Raw genomic sequence first — 19,296 nt, 5'->3', positions numbered from 1 at the left:
TGAACATTTTGTTCAGGTATCTCATCAAAAGTGAAGCATCCGTTGTGTACCTGAAAGGAATAGTTGCACGCTTTTCAAAAAAGAGGGTTTGGGAAATTACTGTGTGATTGATGTATGCAGGCAGTGGTAAAAATGGAACTCCCTAAAATAGTAAATAACATTAAAACATACCTTTTTACACTTGTAAAATAATTTCTGGAACATCAACGTGCAGCTCGTGCAGGAAAAAATAAATCTCAAATATAGTCATTTTTCAAATAAGCTAAACTGATGCAATTTACTGAAAGATATTTTCATAAATCATAATGAAAGCACTGAATTTTAACTGTCTTTTTGTATGTGATGAATTAAATGAGCTGCTCTTATTGAAATCTATAAAACTGTTTCTTTATTTGTAAATTGCTTTTGAATAAATTAAGATTTTAATGGATTTTCTTATTCAATAATATATACTTTGTATTGACATTGTAAGCTATTTATTCTGTCGGGCTTGTTCACAGTTATTTGCAGAGTATTTGCTGGTGTTTGAAGACTTACTCCTCTGTCTGTTTTCTCTAAAATAGTGGCAGTGGTTTTAGATATTTTTGCCTTTCAGCTGCTTGTCACATCTTGTGCAGCAGAGGTGAGTGTTGTAGGCGACTGCAATATAGGCAAGGCAGTGCAACAGGTGAGTCTCCTTGCAGCAGTGTCATCAGGGTAATTCGTGGGAATGCTCATAGGTCTGTAAAGAGGAAAACCAGCTTGCTTGCTGGATGGCCTCACACAGCAGGAGGATTGGTAGAACTCCCTGGCTGTGCAATGAGTGGCTGTTAGTAATGTGTGAGATGAATCACCTGATTAATTGATTATCTACTCTAAAAGTTTCATTATATTTAATCCCTAATAAATGTGGGTTACTGAAGGCCAAGTTCTGGCACCAGAAGTGCCTGCAGTAACATTGATGGCAGAGTTAGGCCTTTTTTTTTTTTTCTTTTTTTTATAGTCATCTCAGCATACTCAGTGGCTGAGATCTGGCACTTCATGTGATATGTTCTAGTTGTGAGTTGTGTTTCCCATGGGTCGGTATTGGAGTCTATCCTGTTCAATATTTTTTTGGTGACCTAGATAAGGGGATTGGATGTACCCTCAGTAAATTTGCAGATGACGCTAAACTGGAAGAAAATGTTAATCTACATGTGGATAGGAAAGCCCTACAAGAGGGATCTGGACAGGCTGGATCCCTGTGCTGAGGCTAATAGGATGAACTTCAACAAGACGAAGTTCCATTTAAATGTTGTACTAAGGGACATGGTTTAGTGGGGAAATGTTGGTGGTAGTTAGACAGTTGGACTGGAGGTCTTTTCCAACCTTTGCTGATTCTATGATTCTTCGTTGGGAGAGACTTTGATGAAAGGCTGATAAGATTTTCAGAGCCTTTTATTAAACAATGGCTGTGTCTACAGAAGCATCTGCAATTGCTCTGCATCTCTATGAACTTTATCCCATGCTTAATGAAGCTGATTCAAGGAGGAAAATTAAGCTGACCAGCTGAATCGAGGAGTGATGGGATAGGAGATTATACAATTATTTGAGTTGGAAGAGAAGCATTCTTGTCCAGCCCCTGCGCTAGAGTGGTTGTGTACGATCTTATCCAGTCAAGTAATGAAAGCTCCAGGAAGGAGCTTTGGCAGGTGCTGGTCTCCCTGTAGGTCCTGGCTCTGCACAACCAGCCTCTGCCAGCCTCAGAGCCACCGTCTTCCCAGCTGCTCCAAGAACTAGTAGAAATCGTAATAGTTTACTTGATTTGATAGGTTAGGCGAGGGAGCTGTGCATAGCCGTCATGATGACTGTATGAAACGTTATCCCTCTCTGGACCTGAAATTCAATTCCATGGAGAAAGGGGCATAAAGATTAGTAAGGTTTTTTCTTTCTCTTCCCTCTTTCCATAACATTTAAATAATGAGCCTGAAAATTTATTTGCAGGAGCCCCTGTGCTGTGATGCAGCTGCTGACGTGCGTTACAATAGTCTGACTACTACCAGCATGATGATAGTAATGATCTAGCATGATAACTTTGATTTTAGCCCTTTCACCTTGGTTTTGGTTTCTTTCTTTCTTTCTTTCTTTCTTTTTTTTTTTTTTTTTAAACAAAAACAACTACCTCAAATTTTCTGAGGCTTTTGAGTCAGAGAATTGCACTCTCCATTCACTGGGAATTGTGATGACCAATTGCTCGTGCAATCTTTAACCTTTAAAGAAGTGGTATTAATTAAATATGAAGATATTAGAGAAATAGGTATTGAGGAAATAGATATATTTGACAGCGGGATCCTGTTTGAGGCGTGACATCTGGTAGAGGGCGGTAAGGGTTTTCCTTACTAAAAGGGGTGTGTGTGTCTTTGACTACAGGTTGGCCAGCCTGGTAGGGAGGGCTTTAAAATAGGTAAGATGAGTTAAGAGGAGGGCTATATAACTGGGGTACAAAACATGGCTTGAGTTGCAGTGCCCCCAGTGGATGAGATCAGCTGGGACGTGCACACAGAACATGGTCATAATTGTAAGTTACACATTTTGGTGAGAACTTTGTCCTTCTCCTCTTTCCCTGCTAATTTGAGAATGTAATAAATTCAACACTTTTCCTTTATGACTTGCTTATAATTGAGTAGTGTACAAGAAAGAACAAATCAGATACTTGTATCTAAATGAGGTGCTGTCTGTCGTAGTTTGATTGAAAATAAGATCTGTACAGAGATAGCATACCTTTACAAGAATGGAAGCCATACTATATTTTTTTAATACATGCTTGTGAGTCAGACTGCCTGCCTCACAGTATTTCTTTACTAAGTTGATGTGCCATCCTTTTTTTTTTTCCTTTTTTTTTTCCTTTTTTTTTTCCTTTTTTTTTTCCTTTTTTTTTTCCTTTTTTTTTTCCTTTTTTTTTTCCTTTTTTTTTTCCTTTTTCCTTTTTTTTTTTTCCTTTTTTTTTTTCCTTTTTTTTTTTCCTTTTTTTCCTTTTTTTTTCCTGTCATGAGAAAGTATTTGGCTGGCAGCCCAAGAGATGTGCCAGTGGAGAGATTTTGAAAAGCTCTGCATATGCAGAGCTTTTCAAGTTTTCCCACTCCTCATCTCTCTTCACTGTTTTGTTGACATCTTCATTTAGATTTATGTGAAAAGAAGTTGTAACCTGTCGCTCAGAACGTTGTTTATTTATTGTGCGTGTTCTCTTGGAAGTTCCCCATAATCTAATATCAAATTATAGCATATTATGCAACAATCAATATTTCTAAAGGTGTGTTTTCATAGTCATGAGAAAATACCCACCTTTTGTGGGTACTTTTGTATGCTCTTTTATGGTACCCTCCAAATTGAAACCAAACCAAATGCTGACGGTCAGAAACATGATGGTAGATTAAAAACAACATCTACTAAACTTAAGTGCTGAGGTTTAAAGAAAAATAAATACAGCAATATTGCTAATTTTTTACTGTACGGTGCCTGTTTTGTACTGAAAAAAGGGAGTATGCTGCTTGGTTATGATATGTTGGCAGCAACGCGTTTAAGCTCTTTTTCTAAGTTGTAAGCTATGCTTCTAGCCTGCTTAGTTTACGGTTGGTCTGTGGAATTAAATGAGGTGGGATTTCTGTTTTTCTTAAGCTGACGTGCTCACGTGAATTTGTGGGTGGGAGGTCACGTTCCCTATTACTAGCACTCCAACACCTGTGAATTTTGTCTTGTTTTTTGTTGGTATAGTTAACTTCCTTTTTGCATTAACAGAGCAAAGACACTAAGGATTTATTAGACATAGTTCCTTGAACAGTTTAACGTGGTGTAAACAAGTGCATCCTCTGAGCTCAGCTGTCCCTTCCTGCCTCCCTCCTCATCCCACTGCTTCAGCCTGTGCCCCTCTCACCCGTCTTGCTAGCATCAGCAGTGGGAAATAATCTAGGTTAAAGTCAATCATTTCTCATTAAACCAGTTTTAAGCTATTAGTGTTTTGGTTTGGTTGAGCATGTGGTTTCATTAATACGGTGGCTTAAGGCAGAGGAGTGGCAGGGGGAGGAGGTGGCCTAAGGCAGAGGAATGAGAAGGAGCAGCTGGAGATGTAGGAGAGGCATGACCTGCTTGTCAGCAACCTTGTTCATTTGTACTTTAATCTGGCTGTGGAAATGCATCATTAGCACAAGAGTGGTCATCTCCTTTTTTTAGGGATTATGAAGCTTGTCCAACCCAGCTGCTCCCTTCCAGCAGTTCACTGCTCCTCCATTTCTCTAGAACTGATCTGGTTTCAGAGTCAGCATCCTGCAGTGCATTGGAGGCACTCATTGGAGACATCAGAGAGTTCTGGATGTGTAGATTCTTTCTGAAGCTGGATTTATTTTAGGTTTTTCTCCTGTGCTATGACTGGCAAGAGGGTAGAGAAAGGCTGACCCATCCTTCTGTACTATCTTCTTCTATAGCTCTTTTCCCTTCCTTGCCTTTTCTTAAATTGTTTGGGGTAGAGAGAAAGGTATTGCAGACAAAACTGTCTTTGATGCACTGAATTACTGTCTTTGCTAGAATATGAAGGCTTTAAAAGTTTTGAAGGGCCTTATGCAATATTAACTAAAAAAGTCTTGTCTGAAGCATAAAGACATTCACCTGTGTTTAGCTTGGTGTATCCTGGAAAATATGAAGATGCTTCTAAACACAGAATCATAGAATCACTAAGGTTGGAAAAGACCTAAAAGCTCATCCAGTCCAACCGTTCACCTATTCCCAGTAGCTCCCACTAAACCATGTCCCTCAACACAACATCCAGCCTTTCCTTGAACACCCCCAGGCTCGGTGAGTCCACCACCTCCCTGGGCAGTCCATTCCAGTGCCTGACCACCCTTTCTGAAAAGTAATACTTCCTCATGTCCAGCCTGAATCTCCCCTGGCGTAGCTTGAAACCATTCCCCCTGGTCCTATCACTAATGACACGAGAGAAGAGGCCGACCCCCAGCTCACTACAACCTCCCTTCAGGAAGTTATAGAGAGCAATGAGGTCTCCCCTGAGCCTCCTCTTCTCCAGGCTGAACATTCCCAGCTCCTTCAGCCTCTCCTCGTATGGCCTGTGTTCCAGACCCCTCACCAGCTTTGTTGCCCTCCTTTGAACACGTTCCAACATGTTGCCTTAATGACTGTTGTCTCAGATATAAGCGTAAACCTGAAGAGCGTTCCTTGCATTTAGAAATGTCAGCCATTTTCTCAGTTGTCTTCCTGTTTTGGGGGAGGCAAGAACGAGCTGTGATTAGTAGGCATCCCTTCTGTGAAATAACTCATTCAGCTTCATTGCAAGTTCTTTTTATACAGAAAAGGTGAGAGCAAACTCCTCAGTCTTCTTTCCTAATGGCCTGTTGTGGTGCCTCCAAAGAGCTCTTTGGTCTCACCTGGGAACTCTAAATTCCAAGCTCTGCTGAATGCAGATTTCTCATGTTATATCTTTCTGACCTTCTTCTGCTACACCCCAGTATATGAGATTTAAGATCAAAATGATTTCCTTTGTAAAAAGTTTTATATTGAATCTAACATAAATATTAATGTGGAGAGCTATGCTGTTGGTTGTTCTTTATTATCCATATGGATTTTGACAGTGGGTTTTCAGAAGAACAGTGGGGGAAGGTTGCTTGCTATGAATATCATTTGGCAGAAAGTCAGATGTATTCTACATTTCATATGAACACTATCTGCTGAAAGTCAGCTAGCTGCAGAACCAACTCTGCTTGCTGTGCCTTAGCAACCATGAGCAAAAATCTGCTGTCACATGGAAACAGATTGGGATTCGTGACAATACTCCCTAAATGCAGCCACTGCCAAACAGCAGTAGCAACTCATCTGTTAAACACAGCACTTCTATAGGATTTTTATGCAGAAATAAGATATGTGTCCAATGTCAAATGCAAAAATTTGAAGGTGGCCAATCACAGAACCACAGAATGGCCAGGGTTGGAAGGGACCTCAAGGATCATGAATCTCCAACCCCCTGCCACATGCAGGACCACCAACCTCCCCATTTAATACTAGTCCAGGCTGCCCAGGGCCCCATCCAACCTGGCCTTGAACACCTCCAGGGACGGGGCATCCACAACCTCTCTGGGCAGCCTGTTCCAGCGTCTCACCACTCTCTCTGTAAAGAACTTCCCCCTGACATCTAACCTAAATCTTCCCCCCCTCAGCTTAAAACCATTTCCCTAGTACTGCCAAACCATTTCCCCTTGTCCTGCCAAGCAGTAATCCAAACTGTGCACTGATTTTCTTTCCCTTCCTCCACTTCTTGCCTGGAATGACGTAGAACTTGGAATAAATGAGTATTTACTCGTGCAGAGATTGTTGCCTTCTTACCTTGCACACTGGGCAGAGTATGTCAGGAAGGTGCAGTCCTGCTTTGTGCCAGAATTCATTTTTGGACCAGGACTGGAAATGGAAACTCGCTAATTGTTTTAGCTGTTTGCTTGTAGCAAATCAAGTAAATTTTTATCTAAGACAAAAACTTGCTGACTTTCATCAGTTGTAATGTTTTCAGTCATTTCTATCGTTATTAGGGCATTATCAGTTTTAGGGTTCATAATGAAAGAAATCTGTCTAGGAAAAAAAAATAATTACTTTTTCATTTGTGTGGAGTGGGAGAGAAGCCTGAGGGAAATCAAGTAAATACGCCTGGTGGATTTTTTTATTTTTTATTTTTTTCTGAGCAACTGTGTTGTTAGATTTGAATGATTAGTGGAGGGAGAAAAGAACAAACATCTGACTGCATTTGAATGTGAATTTGGATTCAGCTTTGCTTCTGATCTTTTAATGTATGTTTTCTCTCGTGGCTGGAAGGTGAGAACTCTCCAGCATGCATACCTGTGAAAGTATATCTAAGGCTTGGATGCTTAAATGCTTTTTGGGAATCCATCAGAATGCATGATTTCCCTGGTGGTCACATTAGGCAATTTAGGATTCAGGTGCTGAACAGTTGCAGAAATCCCCCAGTCAGGGAATTGTGATGGTCTCATTACTAGGTAGCCTGTGCTGCACCGCGTGTATTTCAAAATGTGATGATTTTCTTGCAGGCTATTTATATTTGGGGAAATAAGCCCTGATAGAGCACAGTGCTGGAACAGTTATTTAATTTTAAGCATACCAAGTAATCCAATTTGGAATGCATGAAGTACTATAGAAAATTCTTCAGGGGTATAGTGGTAGTGCCCTGAAACTGTAAGCATTTATTTTCTTATATTCATACATAAAAATGTACTGAGAGCTACTTATCAGTGTTAAAATGATAATGTCTGTGTTTGCAAATTACGCCCTGATCAAATAGGCAAATATATACAAATGTGTTGTAACAGGTGAAGTTTGATTGTACGTTGGAAGCTCTTGACATAGCATTATGCACCATTTTAGTAACACAGCCAGTTAAGAAACTAATTATTTGAAAAACTTGGAGTGGAAGCTTAAGCACTTTGCTGGAAGGGGAGATCTCTGATTCTGCCTGCCCTTATTTCTTTGAGATTTAAAACAAATCCCCTTATTCCTTCCTTTAAATATTTTACAATCTTAGTTTAAAAACAAACAATTCTTCCCTATTTTTGCCAAAGCTTTCTTTTCTTGCTAGCTACACAGAGATACTTGAAGCTCTTAGAAGAAAAACAGAACACTTGAATATTGTAGCTGAAGTTATTATTTCCCTATTATTTTTAAGGCCTCTTCTGTGGTGTTGCAGTGTGACTTCTATCTAGTGCAGACAGGTTGCTGGCTGCTGCCACCGTACTAAATCCCCATGGGGGGAAAGCACTTAAATTGGAGCTCCAAGCACTGTTGCTCTGTGTCTTTCTGAGCATGATGAAGATTAAATTGCTAGCAGATGTATGGAGCATCACTGATGCTATGCAACTGCACTGCTGGCAGTGGCAGAAATATCAGCAGTTGTTGGAACAGCTTGGGCAGGGAGAGCACAAGCAACCTGGAGGCAACATTATCTGAAGCAGAGATGAAGCCAAATCAGAATCCAAGATCTGAAAACTAGGAGAAAATATAAATGCATCTCCAGAAAGCATGTCTGAGAACACTCTCTATAGTGTACTTATCCCTTGGTTAGAATGTTAACCACTTTCTAGTAAATACAGATTGAATTGCTTTAGTAAAGCCAATTCAATGCTCTGCTAAGTGAAAAACTAACTCAGATCTTGCTTGATCTTTCAAATGAAGGCCAAAGCGCTCTCGTTAGTATACCTTGCATGTTGCCTGGTATGTTGTGGGCAACTTTGTTTTTGAACCTTTCAGAAATCAGACTGCGCTCTCATATTAAAATATTATCGCAAGTAGTTTTGCGTGCTAATTAATGGGAGAGGTTCCCAAGATATTTAAAAATAATTGTCCTGTTGATGCAGTACTTATTTAAGCCCAGATAAAGACCTTGCTCGAAAGTATCAGTCATTAAATTAGCTACTGCTTTTAAAAGGCTAGCTTGGAGTGTTTGAAATGATCCTGTGAATTGGAAAGAAGGGTGTTCTGTTTGTTTTTTCTTAAATTAATCTCTGGTCACTTTACTTGAATCCATTTGTTCTGTTAACACCACTGCTCTATTCCCTGTGTTTATAGATGTTTTAAATATTGCTGTAAAATCCTTTGAAGTTCTTCCCAATTTTGGACTGTGTTATCTGTGGTGTACACAGATTTGAATTCTAGCAGTGCTGTTCCAGAACCTCTTCCTGGGCCCTGTCCCCGCTGTCCTCTCCTGTCTCATGCAGGCATGTCCTTATGCTGGCATATCCCCTACTCGTGTGTCATAGGAGAGCCCTCCTGGTACCCTGGGGGAGCTCCTTTCCCATCCTGAGGTTGAATGGGAATGCCCACTCTCTGTCCACCTCTTGGCTTAGCACAGCCCCTCTTCATACTGGCACAGAGGCATGGGAGAAGCCGGGCCTGGAACGTGGGCTGTGGTGTGGGCTGCAGCGGCTGTTCCAAAGTGGTTTTCAGTACAGATGAGTTGTTTGCTTGATGACACGAATTTGCTTTAAAAGCATGTTATGACTCATTCCAGGAGTTATTTACAAATGTATTTTGAATTTGTTTGTGGTAGAAGTGGGAAGAACAGCTTGTATTTACCAAATACCTTCAGAAAGGAGTGGCACATCCCCCTCAGCATCAATAAGAAAGATCATTTTTTTTCTGTTCTATTCCAGAATACCGCTTCTACTTTTCTGGGGGGACTTGTGGCTCTCATATGCAATTTCACAGAATCACAGAATTGTAGGGGTTGGAAGGGACCTCCAGAGATCATCGAGTCCAACCCCCCTGCCAAAGCAGGTTCCCTACAGCAGGTCGCACAGGTAGGCATCCAGGCAGGTCTTGAACTCTCCAGAGAATCTCCAGAGAGGGAGACTCCACAACCTCCCTGGGCAGCCTGTTCCAGTGCTCCGTCACCCTCACTGTAAAGAAGTTCCTTTGCACATTTGTGCAGAACTTCCTATGCTGCAGTTTCCGGCCATTACCTCTTGTCCTGTTCCATTTTCTTGTATTTGCAGAAATGTTCTGTCGGTAGATACCTACTTGGCATGCATAAGCATGTTCTCTTAGGCTGTGATTAATGCTTGCTCTGAGCTTATCTGAGTTCCAGATACCACCAAAAGAAGCTGTTATGCTGTCCTGCCCTCCCATCCTTCAGGACTGTGAATACTTCTCTCTGCCGGGCACCTGAGCTCTGTGTGATTTGAAGGATAAACTGGAAACATTTTATGCATTACTTCTTTTCAGCCTGAATGGCTTTCTACACATTCCTTGGAAGTAATTTGTAGCTTTAGCTATCATCTAACAGCTGAGTATGTGCCAAAGTGGGCACTGTGAGTTCAATTTTCCTTATGTCTCTGATCCTCTGTAGTCTGGAGAAAAAGAGATGCTGCCATTAAACCTACTTCTTTTTCACTTTATGTGTGTACAGTTATGTGTGGGGTTTAGTTAAGTGCAGCCCAAAGGAATGTTTCACTGTAAGTTGAAAGAGTTTTGCAGCCTCATGCTTTTTCACTTCACAGCATGCAATTAGTGTCCCCTGGGGTGTGCTGCCTTAGCAAGACCTTGGTGGCTAAGGCAGCAAACACTGGAAGGTGGGGAAATCTGTGTTTTATTCTTGCACTCTGTCTGTTTTGAGATGCTGAAGTGCAAGTGTACCAGCTCCATCCGAAATTAGCCTTGAGAGGGCTGCAGCAGGCCCCTGTGGGGCATCGCTGGACAAACGTGTGTCTCTGTGTTGGTGCCTGTGCAGATTTGTCTTTGAACTGATCAGGCTTCTGGTGCCAGGCTGAGGACATTGTGCTGCTCTTCTCTGTCCTCCTCCTCATCTCTACTGACTCTCCTATCAAGCCTTTCACTGGCTTTGGAGCTCACCCAACCTTCTGAGATCCATCTTAACACTGTGACTTTATTTCCAGTCTCTGTTTTTCTCTGAGTTTGTTGCTCCTCCCTCATTAGTGAGCTGGGCTGGAGTCTAACAGGGTAGATGAGTGGCACAGATGGCATGAGGCCAGCAGTGGAAGCCTGGTGGAGGACTTTACTCACTTCACCTCATGAAACTAGAGTTTGCCCCTACAGCTCTTATGTTCCCATTTCAACCCAGTACTTCTAGTCTTCTGTTCTTGTCCTTCCCTTTTGCTTTCACATTTGTCCTTAACTCTTCCAGTGCCACTATTTCCCTCACAGAGCCATCCAGTTTGAGGAGCCAAGCTAACTCTAAATTCATCCTGCCAAAAGAGGAATGCTGGTCTCCCTGGAATTAGGCGAGTTCTCTCCCACCAACATCACTGGAATTGGCTTTCTGATGATACTGGCATTAACGTCATCCTGGGGACTGAGTGTGAAGGGGCACAGCGATGTCTAAACTTGGGCTGTGCTGCAGTAGTAAGGGAGTTAGTTGAATGAAACACTTGGACACAAGTCAATTGAACTGTTGGTATGTAAGGCTGTTGCAGCATCGAGGTGTTAATGACATGCCTGCTAGAAAGGTTAAGTGGGACTGGAGGCAATGTTGTGGTCTTACAACATATTTGTTGTGTATAGGTGAGGGAAATGAAGCTCTTATGTTGTAGTATTTCTGTATGGAGCTGCTGTTATGCATGGAACTATGCTAACATTTGTGATGGGCATGGAATTGTAAACAGATACTTCTGTCGTTCCTTGTTGCTTTCCTTCCCTTTGTAAGAATACATTTCCAGAAATATGAAGTGAGAAAGCAGATGGTAATACTGAAATATGGATTCTGTAATTCTTACAGTGTGAGAAGGATTATTTTCTTGTGCTTACAGCATCCCACATGTGAATTGGATCCTTCTCAAAGTGAAGAATTGATTATCTGGTCTGCAAGTTGGACTAATGCAAGCAAGCACTGCGCAGTCCTATTATTGTTCTGCCAGTGCACCTGCATGGTTGCTTTTGCTCCAGCTTCTTCTAGGCAGTGTTTGCTCGTGTGTTGTATAGCTTGTAGTGAGATAGAAATTGCCAGTGAACAGCGGAGTAGGCAATATCTTGTCTTTTAACACTGGCAAGATGTGGAAGTAATGTGGCAACTATGGATGAGATAACCTGACTCTAGTATAGATGCTTATCCCTATTTGCCTCCTAAAAATCTACTTTTAATTTTGTAACTTTGAATCCACAATCCTTGTTAAACAGCAGTAAGGTTTTGGCAATTGCATTTTCTTACAGAGTTAATTTTCTATTTCCTTTCTGTATTTGCAAATATGAAACCTTTCTAATTTCACTGTATGAGTTGTTATTCTCACACTATATGTATCACATTAATAAAGAGAACAGGAATTCTATCTTTTCTCTGCGCTGTTTCATCATTTTGCGTAATGGCATCTCTCCTGTAATCTTTCCCTTGCAAGGTCATAGTCTTTTCTTTTTCATCTCATCTCATAACGTATCCAAGTCCTTCATTATTCCTATCGTTGTTAGAATCTCCTCTTACTTTGGAGCATCTTCTTCTGAGATGCTGTTACCAGTGCAGCATGTGGCACGGCAGAGATAATGCTGGTGTGTATTACAGCAGTGCTTCTTCCTTCTTAGTCACCATTTGATTCCCCATTTATCCTTATACAAGGCAGTGTTTTCATGTAATTAAGAGTTTAATTTAAGAAGAGTGATATTCCTTGAAGTTCTGTGACCCTGAGGTGTTGTTACTGAATTGATAAAGTTTGTTTGAAGAGATGTTAGGGCAAACATAATTACACTTTCCCTCTTCTGCTACATACTGCTTTCATGATGGTCTTTTCACCCTAGAGATTTCTAGGTTTGTCTTGTAACACTTCCTTGTCATTTCTGGCCATTTCTGACCCAAATAATAGGATCTTTTCTACAGAATTTTTTATTGCTCATTTTCTTTTCCAGATCCAGAAGAAATGTAGCTAAAAATACAGAAGTGACTTTACCTACCCATTTCCTTAATATCAAACATCTTAGTTTGAAACTTCAGTTAGATTATTCAAATGATTTGATAAATTCTTATTCATATTTCAGCAGCTAAAATATGTATATTAAAAAAAAATAATAATAATATTGAACTGAAGTTCTACCAAACTGTCTTACAGACACTGTCCAGAAGAATTTCAAATCCATACCTGGAAACTCCTTCAAACAAGGTACGTGTCAAGCTTCGTTGTGATTCCTCTTCATAAAACAATGTACTAGGAATATCTTGGATTTGTTTCAACCCCTTCACCGTAGCTTTGAAGATGCTTGTGGAAGTAGCCTGCTGTTAAATCCAGTTAATGTATTGTAATCTGGATGTTTTAGAAATTGTTTATTACTGAGTTTTCCAGCCAAGCTGTGAAGTCTGGTGTGCACTTGCTTCCTAGCCGTTTAAGCTACTCCCATGACTTAACTTAGTTTTGCAGTATTTCAGAGCGAGAACTTTATTTTTACATCTCACAATACTTTAATGCCAAAGGATTGTTTTATCTTCTTTGAAAGATCCAAGAACCCATGAACCGAAAGAAGTGAAACTGTGATATTGATTTTCTTTCAAGTCAGTTATTTTTATTACCACTGTGGTTTGTTGGGACTGGGAAGAAATGTGACCGCGTATGCCTAAGTTAAATTTATCAGCAAGGAGTAGTATGTAGAACCCAAGTGAAACGTGCTTTCATGGAAGATGGAATTAAGTCCTATTTTGATAGACCCATCTACAGTCCTAAGGTGTAAAGTAAAAATCAGGCATGGGAAACCCAAACTTGTATCCATTCTTGTATCAAGGTACAGAGGAACTGACCTATAGCTGTCACACTGTGCCTTGAAAGTTTCTATACAAAAACAAAAAGGAAAAAAAAACCAACAACAATGCATGAAATGATATTTTAATTTGTATTAAATTATTTAATACAAATACATCTGGAATAACTATGATTGTGTTTGTGATTTTTTTAAAGGTTAATAGTCATTCTGACTCTCTAGAATAACACTTGTTTTACTCTGAACATATCTGCAGCTCATGGGGGCATCTGCAGCTAGTAATAAGACTGGATATGGTAGAAGTTGGGGTGCATTTCCTATGAAGCTTTGATAGTTTGTCGTTTACCGAGGGAGAAGGCATTGCTCAGAAGGAGGGAGCAGGCCGCGGCAAAAGAACTTTGCTACAATGGGAATAAATCCCTATTTGTCACACTTTCCAATTTCTCTTTTCATTCAGATTTATGGAGAAAGTTCCTCCTGCGCTGGGAGAGCTCTCAGGAATATTTTTACACTGCAAGCTTCTGATCTGATTAAAGACAGGGTGTACCTTACTGGAATTTGCAGGTAACCTGAAGTCATTCATTTTAACCTACTGGATTGGCTTTTACTTACATTTGTCCATGTCCTGATTTGATAAGAAATTAAATTCTGAGTGTAAGGTCTTGTGTGATTTACCAAGAAGTTACAAATATATACATATATTTAATTGTTAAAAAATGTACTTTTACATTTTTTCCTCATGTTACATTTTCAGGTGTTAGAAAGCAGCAGTGGCCTGACTTGTCTATGAATTTAATGCTTATAGATTCATATACAACCCTGTTTGTTACTTGCTGAAAAGAATGCTAGATTCAACCCTGATCTGATGTAGAAGCGGTTAATTGGGTTCCTAGGATTTATGTACACAGTGATTTTTGCATATAATTTATGGAATATTTCTGTAGTGCAGTGATTTTTCAGTTTGTGTTACACTACAGAATAATTGCTTCCTCCTATTTTCAATTATACTAAAATATGTGTTGCTATTATAACGCCATTTGTATATATATATTTAAGAAAAAGCCATAGTTTTTTTTTCAAAATGAATTAAAAAGAGAATTTTACGAATCATATGGAAGATGAAGTACTTCCTAGAGCAACACTCAAGGTCTTACACAGATATTGTTTGGTTGTATTGCTTATGACTGCTCTGAAATATAATAAGATCCAGCTTTTAGGCTCAGGATCTTATGTAGCTCTTACACATTTCCAGATGACTATCTGTATGTAGCACAAATTGATAAAAATATTCTATATTGTGAAGGTTGCCACATGATTTAGGTATGATTTAGGTACGTAAGGGAACTTACTAATCTGACACGAGTTTCATCATTGTAACTGGGGGCATTCTGCTGAGACATGCTGGAATAATTTCATTCCTTGAGGTGAACAGGGTTGCAAAAAGCAGTAATTGAGACAAAGGGCTTGCTCTGCTGAGCAAGAGGATTACTTCTATGAAACTAAAGAAACCCTGTATTATAGAACAGCATTTGAACATTGACTCTTATACTACATTAATGCTTTGTCTGTTTTCAGGAGAAGCTGTGTTGGATCAGAACTGGTAGACTGGCTGTTGGAGCACTGCCCTTTTGTTAAGTGCAGATCTACTGCAGTTGGAGTGTGGCAGCTGCTTCTGGATATGGGCATTATATTATCAGGTCAGTGTGACAATATTTGTAAGTAAGGAATACTATTGATTCTTTTTCTGCATAGAGTAATAATCACATTTTTTGTGGGAGCGGAAGAAGGGGGAAAAAAAGCAGGTCAATTTTTAATTACTACACTTGCTTATTTTACTACCTGCTTGGTAGGCCTGCCTCCGTGAACCTTTTATTTCATAAATACCAAAGATGGATCTCTCTTTTCAGGCAAGTTCCTCACTTATCCTTTTGTAAACATAATTGCCTATTGCCAAGTTGCAATTAGTGTGCGTGTCTCTTCTGGTTTGTTTATTTATTTTTTCATGCTCATCCTTTCTGGTTTTTCATAAGATAGCAGCTGTTTATTCTCTGCAGATCACCAGTTCACCAGATGACTTATCTGGCAGTTAGTGATTTCCTCTTTCACTCTGTATTCTAATCTATGAAAAACAACAGGTTGTGAGAAGATTGAGCTCCTGGAGAAAATTGTGGTTCCAGGTTCTACCCGCTTGCTTCTCCTTCCCCTCCAAATTTAGGGGTCTGGTCCAGATTATGTGGTTTGTGACAATAGCACTGGTAAGCAGCCTCTGGAAATCTGACAGACTCCACTCCTGATGGCACCACTTGGGTAGCTTGGTGCATTCTCAGTGTGGTGCATTCAGGGATTTGTGCTAGACACTTCCCTTTCCTCCGAGCAAGAGGACGAGGTTGTTGTTGAAGACTTCTCCATATGTAAGCTGACACTCAGTGTATGCTTAAAGGCTTTATCCTACTGCAGTTATGCTGACAGTATGTCTGATAATGCAGCCTTGGCAAGAGTTGAGTGACACTCTCAGTAGGAACTCCCTCTTTTGGCTGTGGAACCTGTCATTTGAGCCCAGTTTAATTGCAGATATGCCAGAGAAGATGACAGCTGTTTGTATTGCTACATTATCCTACTCAAGACTATTCTACAGAACCAGTACCCTTGAGTTCTAGCAGGGACTGGGATAATGATAGACTAAGCATTAGGTTATTACCATTAAAAGCTGTGTTTATGAATGTGCTGTGAAGATGTTCATCATGAAATCATTTCAACTCTTTTTTTTTAAACTTAGAATTTTTTATTGTTGCTTTTTAGCCTGGTGTATTCTTTTCATTTGCTTTATTGAACTTTGTTCACAAGTGCCTAGCTATTAGCAAGAACATATTAGAAGCTAATGGAAATTGAGGCTTAAAAATTTGACAAATGAAATGTTTTTATCTTCTAGCCGTATCTCCTCATTCCAAACTGATTCCAAAATTGATTAATCAGCAATCTTAAAGTTTCAATATCAGGAGCCTGAAGATCTACATGCTAAGATTTTAGAATTGTTTTGTTTGGATACTAAATTAATGCTAGAAGAAAGGATTGCTACTATGCTGTTTGTGATCCTTTTGGACCTGTGTGGTGTTGCAACTCAGGATTAAAGCCACGCAATATAGTATAAGTTGGGAACACGGAACCTTTATGTGGTAAAAGTTTAATGTTATTTTTTTTTTAACAGTGGACCGAGAACTCTATTTTCGAGACACTTATAGTTTCTACCAGTTCTCAGCGGATGAATGTACCTACCTTTTCTGTGAATTTGAGAAGGAAGGAGGTTGGAAGAATGCTGTAAAGCTCCTACTTCAACTACTGCCATTGTCTCCTCCCAGGATCGACATGTGCAATCTGTAAGTAGCTATCTACATCTGTTTTAAACTTAAGACTGTTTTGTAAACAGCTGACTTGTCAATGACACTATTTACCATCAGGCCACTGTGCAAATGAGCCAGCTTTCTATTACTCAGGCTTGGGAAGCTTTGTAGAGATGGGCTTCTGTGTGATCTGCACTGTGATTAGCATCTGAGAAAATCAGTGGTGCTGGATAAACGGCAGTACTTCTCTTGGGTGTTGTTTAGATACTGTGGTTCTTATATATTACCTTGCTGACTGTTGCTTGCTATACTACCTACACAAGCTGCTTTATTTTTTGGGGGTGTTTCCTCCTGCATTTGAAAGTATGGCACTAATTTGTCAGCAAGCATGCTGTGAAGCGGATTGATTGGCAGCTCAGATGCCCTTGTCCTGGATCAGGCTCAGCTAGCAGGTGGATAGAGTGGATGAGTAGGAATATGGTAGCTTCAGTCATCTGTTTTTAGTTTGCTATTGCATGTTTGTCAGAGCTCTGTTGTCTCACGTTTTTATCTCTTATATATTTAATTTAATTTAAGAGTTTCCCTTCCTGTTTCTTCTCTTTCACCTGACTTGTGGATATGTATGTGGTTACATGGCAGGGATTTGGTAGTGGAAGAGACACAGGGATGGCCTCTGAGCAGAGCCCAGAAATTCCTGTGTCAGCTCAGATCCAGTTCTAGTTGCTGCAAAAAAGGAACCTGCTGCTAGCTAGGGCTGAGCCATGAGCAATGCTGGTTGCACATATTTAAGAAAGAGTGAATGCTGCACCGTAGCTGTAGGAATGCAGTAAGAAATGTGGGAGAAACCAGGTTCAGTACAGAAGGAGGGCAGGAGGTGCTTCAGGCACAGAGCAGAAGTTCCCTGCAGCCCAACAAGAGACCTCCTCTATGCACACTGCAGCAGTGGATATGGCTGAAGGAGCTACAGCCCATAGGTACCCCCGTAGGAGCGGCAGAAATGAAGTATTATTGACTGAGTGCAGCCTCCATTCCCCGTTCTCCTGTGCTGCCAGGGTGAGGAAGTAGAAGGGAGTGGATGAAGGGGAGGTGGTTTTGATTTGCATTTAGTTCTCACTGCTCTAGCCTATTATTAATAAGCAATAATTTTTATTAATCTCCTTGTGCTGAGTCTGTTTTGCCTTTGATGGTAACTGATGAATGATATCCTGGTCCATATCTCAATCCTCAAGACCTTTTCCACATTATTTTCTCTCCCTCTTCCTTTGAGGAGGAGTAGTGGAAGTTCAGCAACCCTTGAATTCACCATGGGATGTTAACATACCTTCTGTACTAAAATAGCTGCATACTAAATGTTGTCTATTTACAGCAGCTAGAAAGAACCATACTTATTTGTGTCCCAGTGAGAGGCCAAAATGCAGAAAAAGGCGTCAGTGAGAGGTCTGGAGGCTCATGACCCCTCATGCCTTGGCAGAGCTGCAGGAGCTGGCCACAGTAGATGAGTGGGGTTAAATTCTTTCATTGTCCCTAGTGTGATGAAGCCTCAAACATGATACTTAAGCTGTGGAGAATTCTTACTTTGGCAGCAGAATGATTTTCTTTTCTCTTTAATGCCAGATACGAAACTTTTTTTTTTTTTTTGTAACAAAATGTTCCTTCTCTGTGTAGTAGATACTAAAAATGCACTTTCTTAAACAAATATCTAACAGAAATAATTTAAAAGACCAGTAAGTGCAAAGTGTCTGGAAATGTCTCAAGCCCAGTTTCTTAAATTCAGGCATTCTGTCTGTGTCTTAAATGCGGTGAGCTGATTGCAAAGGAACTCAGTAACTTCTGTATGTGGCTCAAGGCAGAATCTTGATCACTGCTCCTGTTGCTGACTGCTCTCATGACCAGTAACTGACAGTTCTAGAGTGAGGCTTCCTCTGAAAATGAATTTATTTGGTCAGCTTGAGTGAGCTCTGACAAGGGATAAAACCCATAAACTGGCAAAAGCCCCTGCTTGAGTGTGATCTTCTAAGCAGGTGAGTCATGTGAAACAAAACCTTTGAATAGTTTTGGAAACAGAAATTCTTGTCATCCAGTCTACTTGAGTAGTAAACAATTTGGCTATTCCTTAAATAATCAGGGCTATTTCATCTCGATTTCAGTGGGGATTATGGGTTTCCTCATTATCACTGCAAATGAGGCCACTTGTCATGGTTCATGACTACTTGTAGAAAGGCTTTGACTCAAAAAGGCAAATCAGATAGTTCATACTGACATGTTACCTAAAGGATACTGGGTAAAAGAATGGGTTTGAGACTTTTCAGGTTCAAGTTAAAAATGTGCCAGGCATGCTGACCTTGGCCAGAGTTCCTCCATTTTAATGCCAACTTTGCTCTTTCATCATTTCAGCGTAACAGGCATTTCTTGTGGAGGATGCTCCCTGTCACATAAATTGAACAATTATTCTTTAATGTACCTTTCCAGCTCCTTCCGGCTCGCATTATTCAAATTTTAGTCAAAGCTGGGTTTCTTTTGGGAATGCTGTCACTGAAGAGTTATTTTCTGGAGATTTTACCTGTCAGATTGAAGAGGTGCTTTTTTTAAAGTACATATTGAAGGAACTGAATGTTAAGTAGTGTTACAGTCTCTAGGGAAGGTGATACTAAAAAGGAAAGGTGGGTTTTCCAGTTTCAAAATTATCTATGTCTCATGCACATAATGAACGACTAGAACACAACCTGAAAGTGAATAGATGTGATGAGATCTG

The 19,296-nt window shown here is 40.2% G+C and overlaps 1 protein-coding gene across 7 annotated transcripts in view; it reads left to right on the top strand.

Annotated features, from left to right (window-relative positions):
- The window catches only part of RAPGEF5 (Rap guanine nucleotide exchange factor 5), a 149,382-nt gene that overhangs the window by 19,137 nt on the left and 110,949 nt on the right, over positions 1-19,296 (top strand). For 4 of the 7 annotated variants that reach the window (XM_048950564.1, XM_048950563.1, XM_048950562.1 and 1 more), the window contains exons 2-6: positions 9,171-9,317; positions 12,567-12,617; positions 13,664-13,770; positions 14,782-14,903; positions 16,412-16,580. In XM_048950564.1, coding sequence (XP_048806521.1) covers positions 9,171-9,317; positions 12,567-12,617; positions 13,664-13,770; positions 14,782-14,903; positions 16,412-16,580 — 596 coding nt within the window. The remainder of the gene's footprint in view (positions 1-9,170; positions 9,318-12,566; positions 12,618-13,663; positions 13,771-14,781; positions 14,904-16,411; positions 16,581-19,296) is intronic. The other 3 variants (XM_048950566.1, XM_048950565.1, XM_048950567.1) reach the window with 1 other exon arrangement.

Source organism: Lagopus muta, chromosome 7, assembly GCF_023343835.1.
Source record: "Lagopus muta isolate bLagMut1 chromosome 7, bLagMut1 primary, whole genome shotgun sequence".
Classification (NCBI taxonomy): domain Eukaryota; kingdom Metazoa; phylum Chordata; class Aves; order Galliformes; family Phasianidae; genus Lagopus; species Lagopus muta.
Note: the sequence above shows the minus strand (reverse complement) of the source record. Positions and strands in the feature narration are given on the sequence as shown.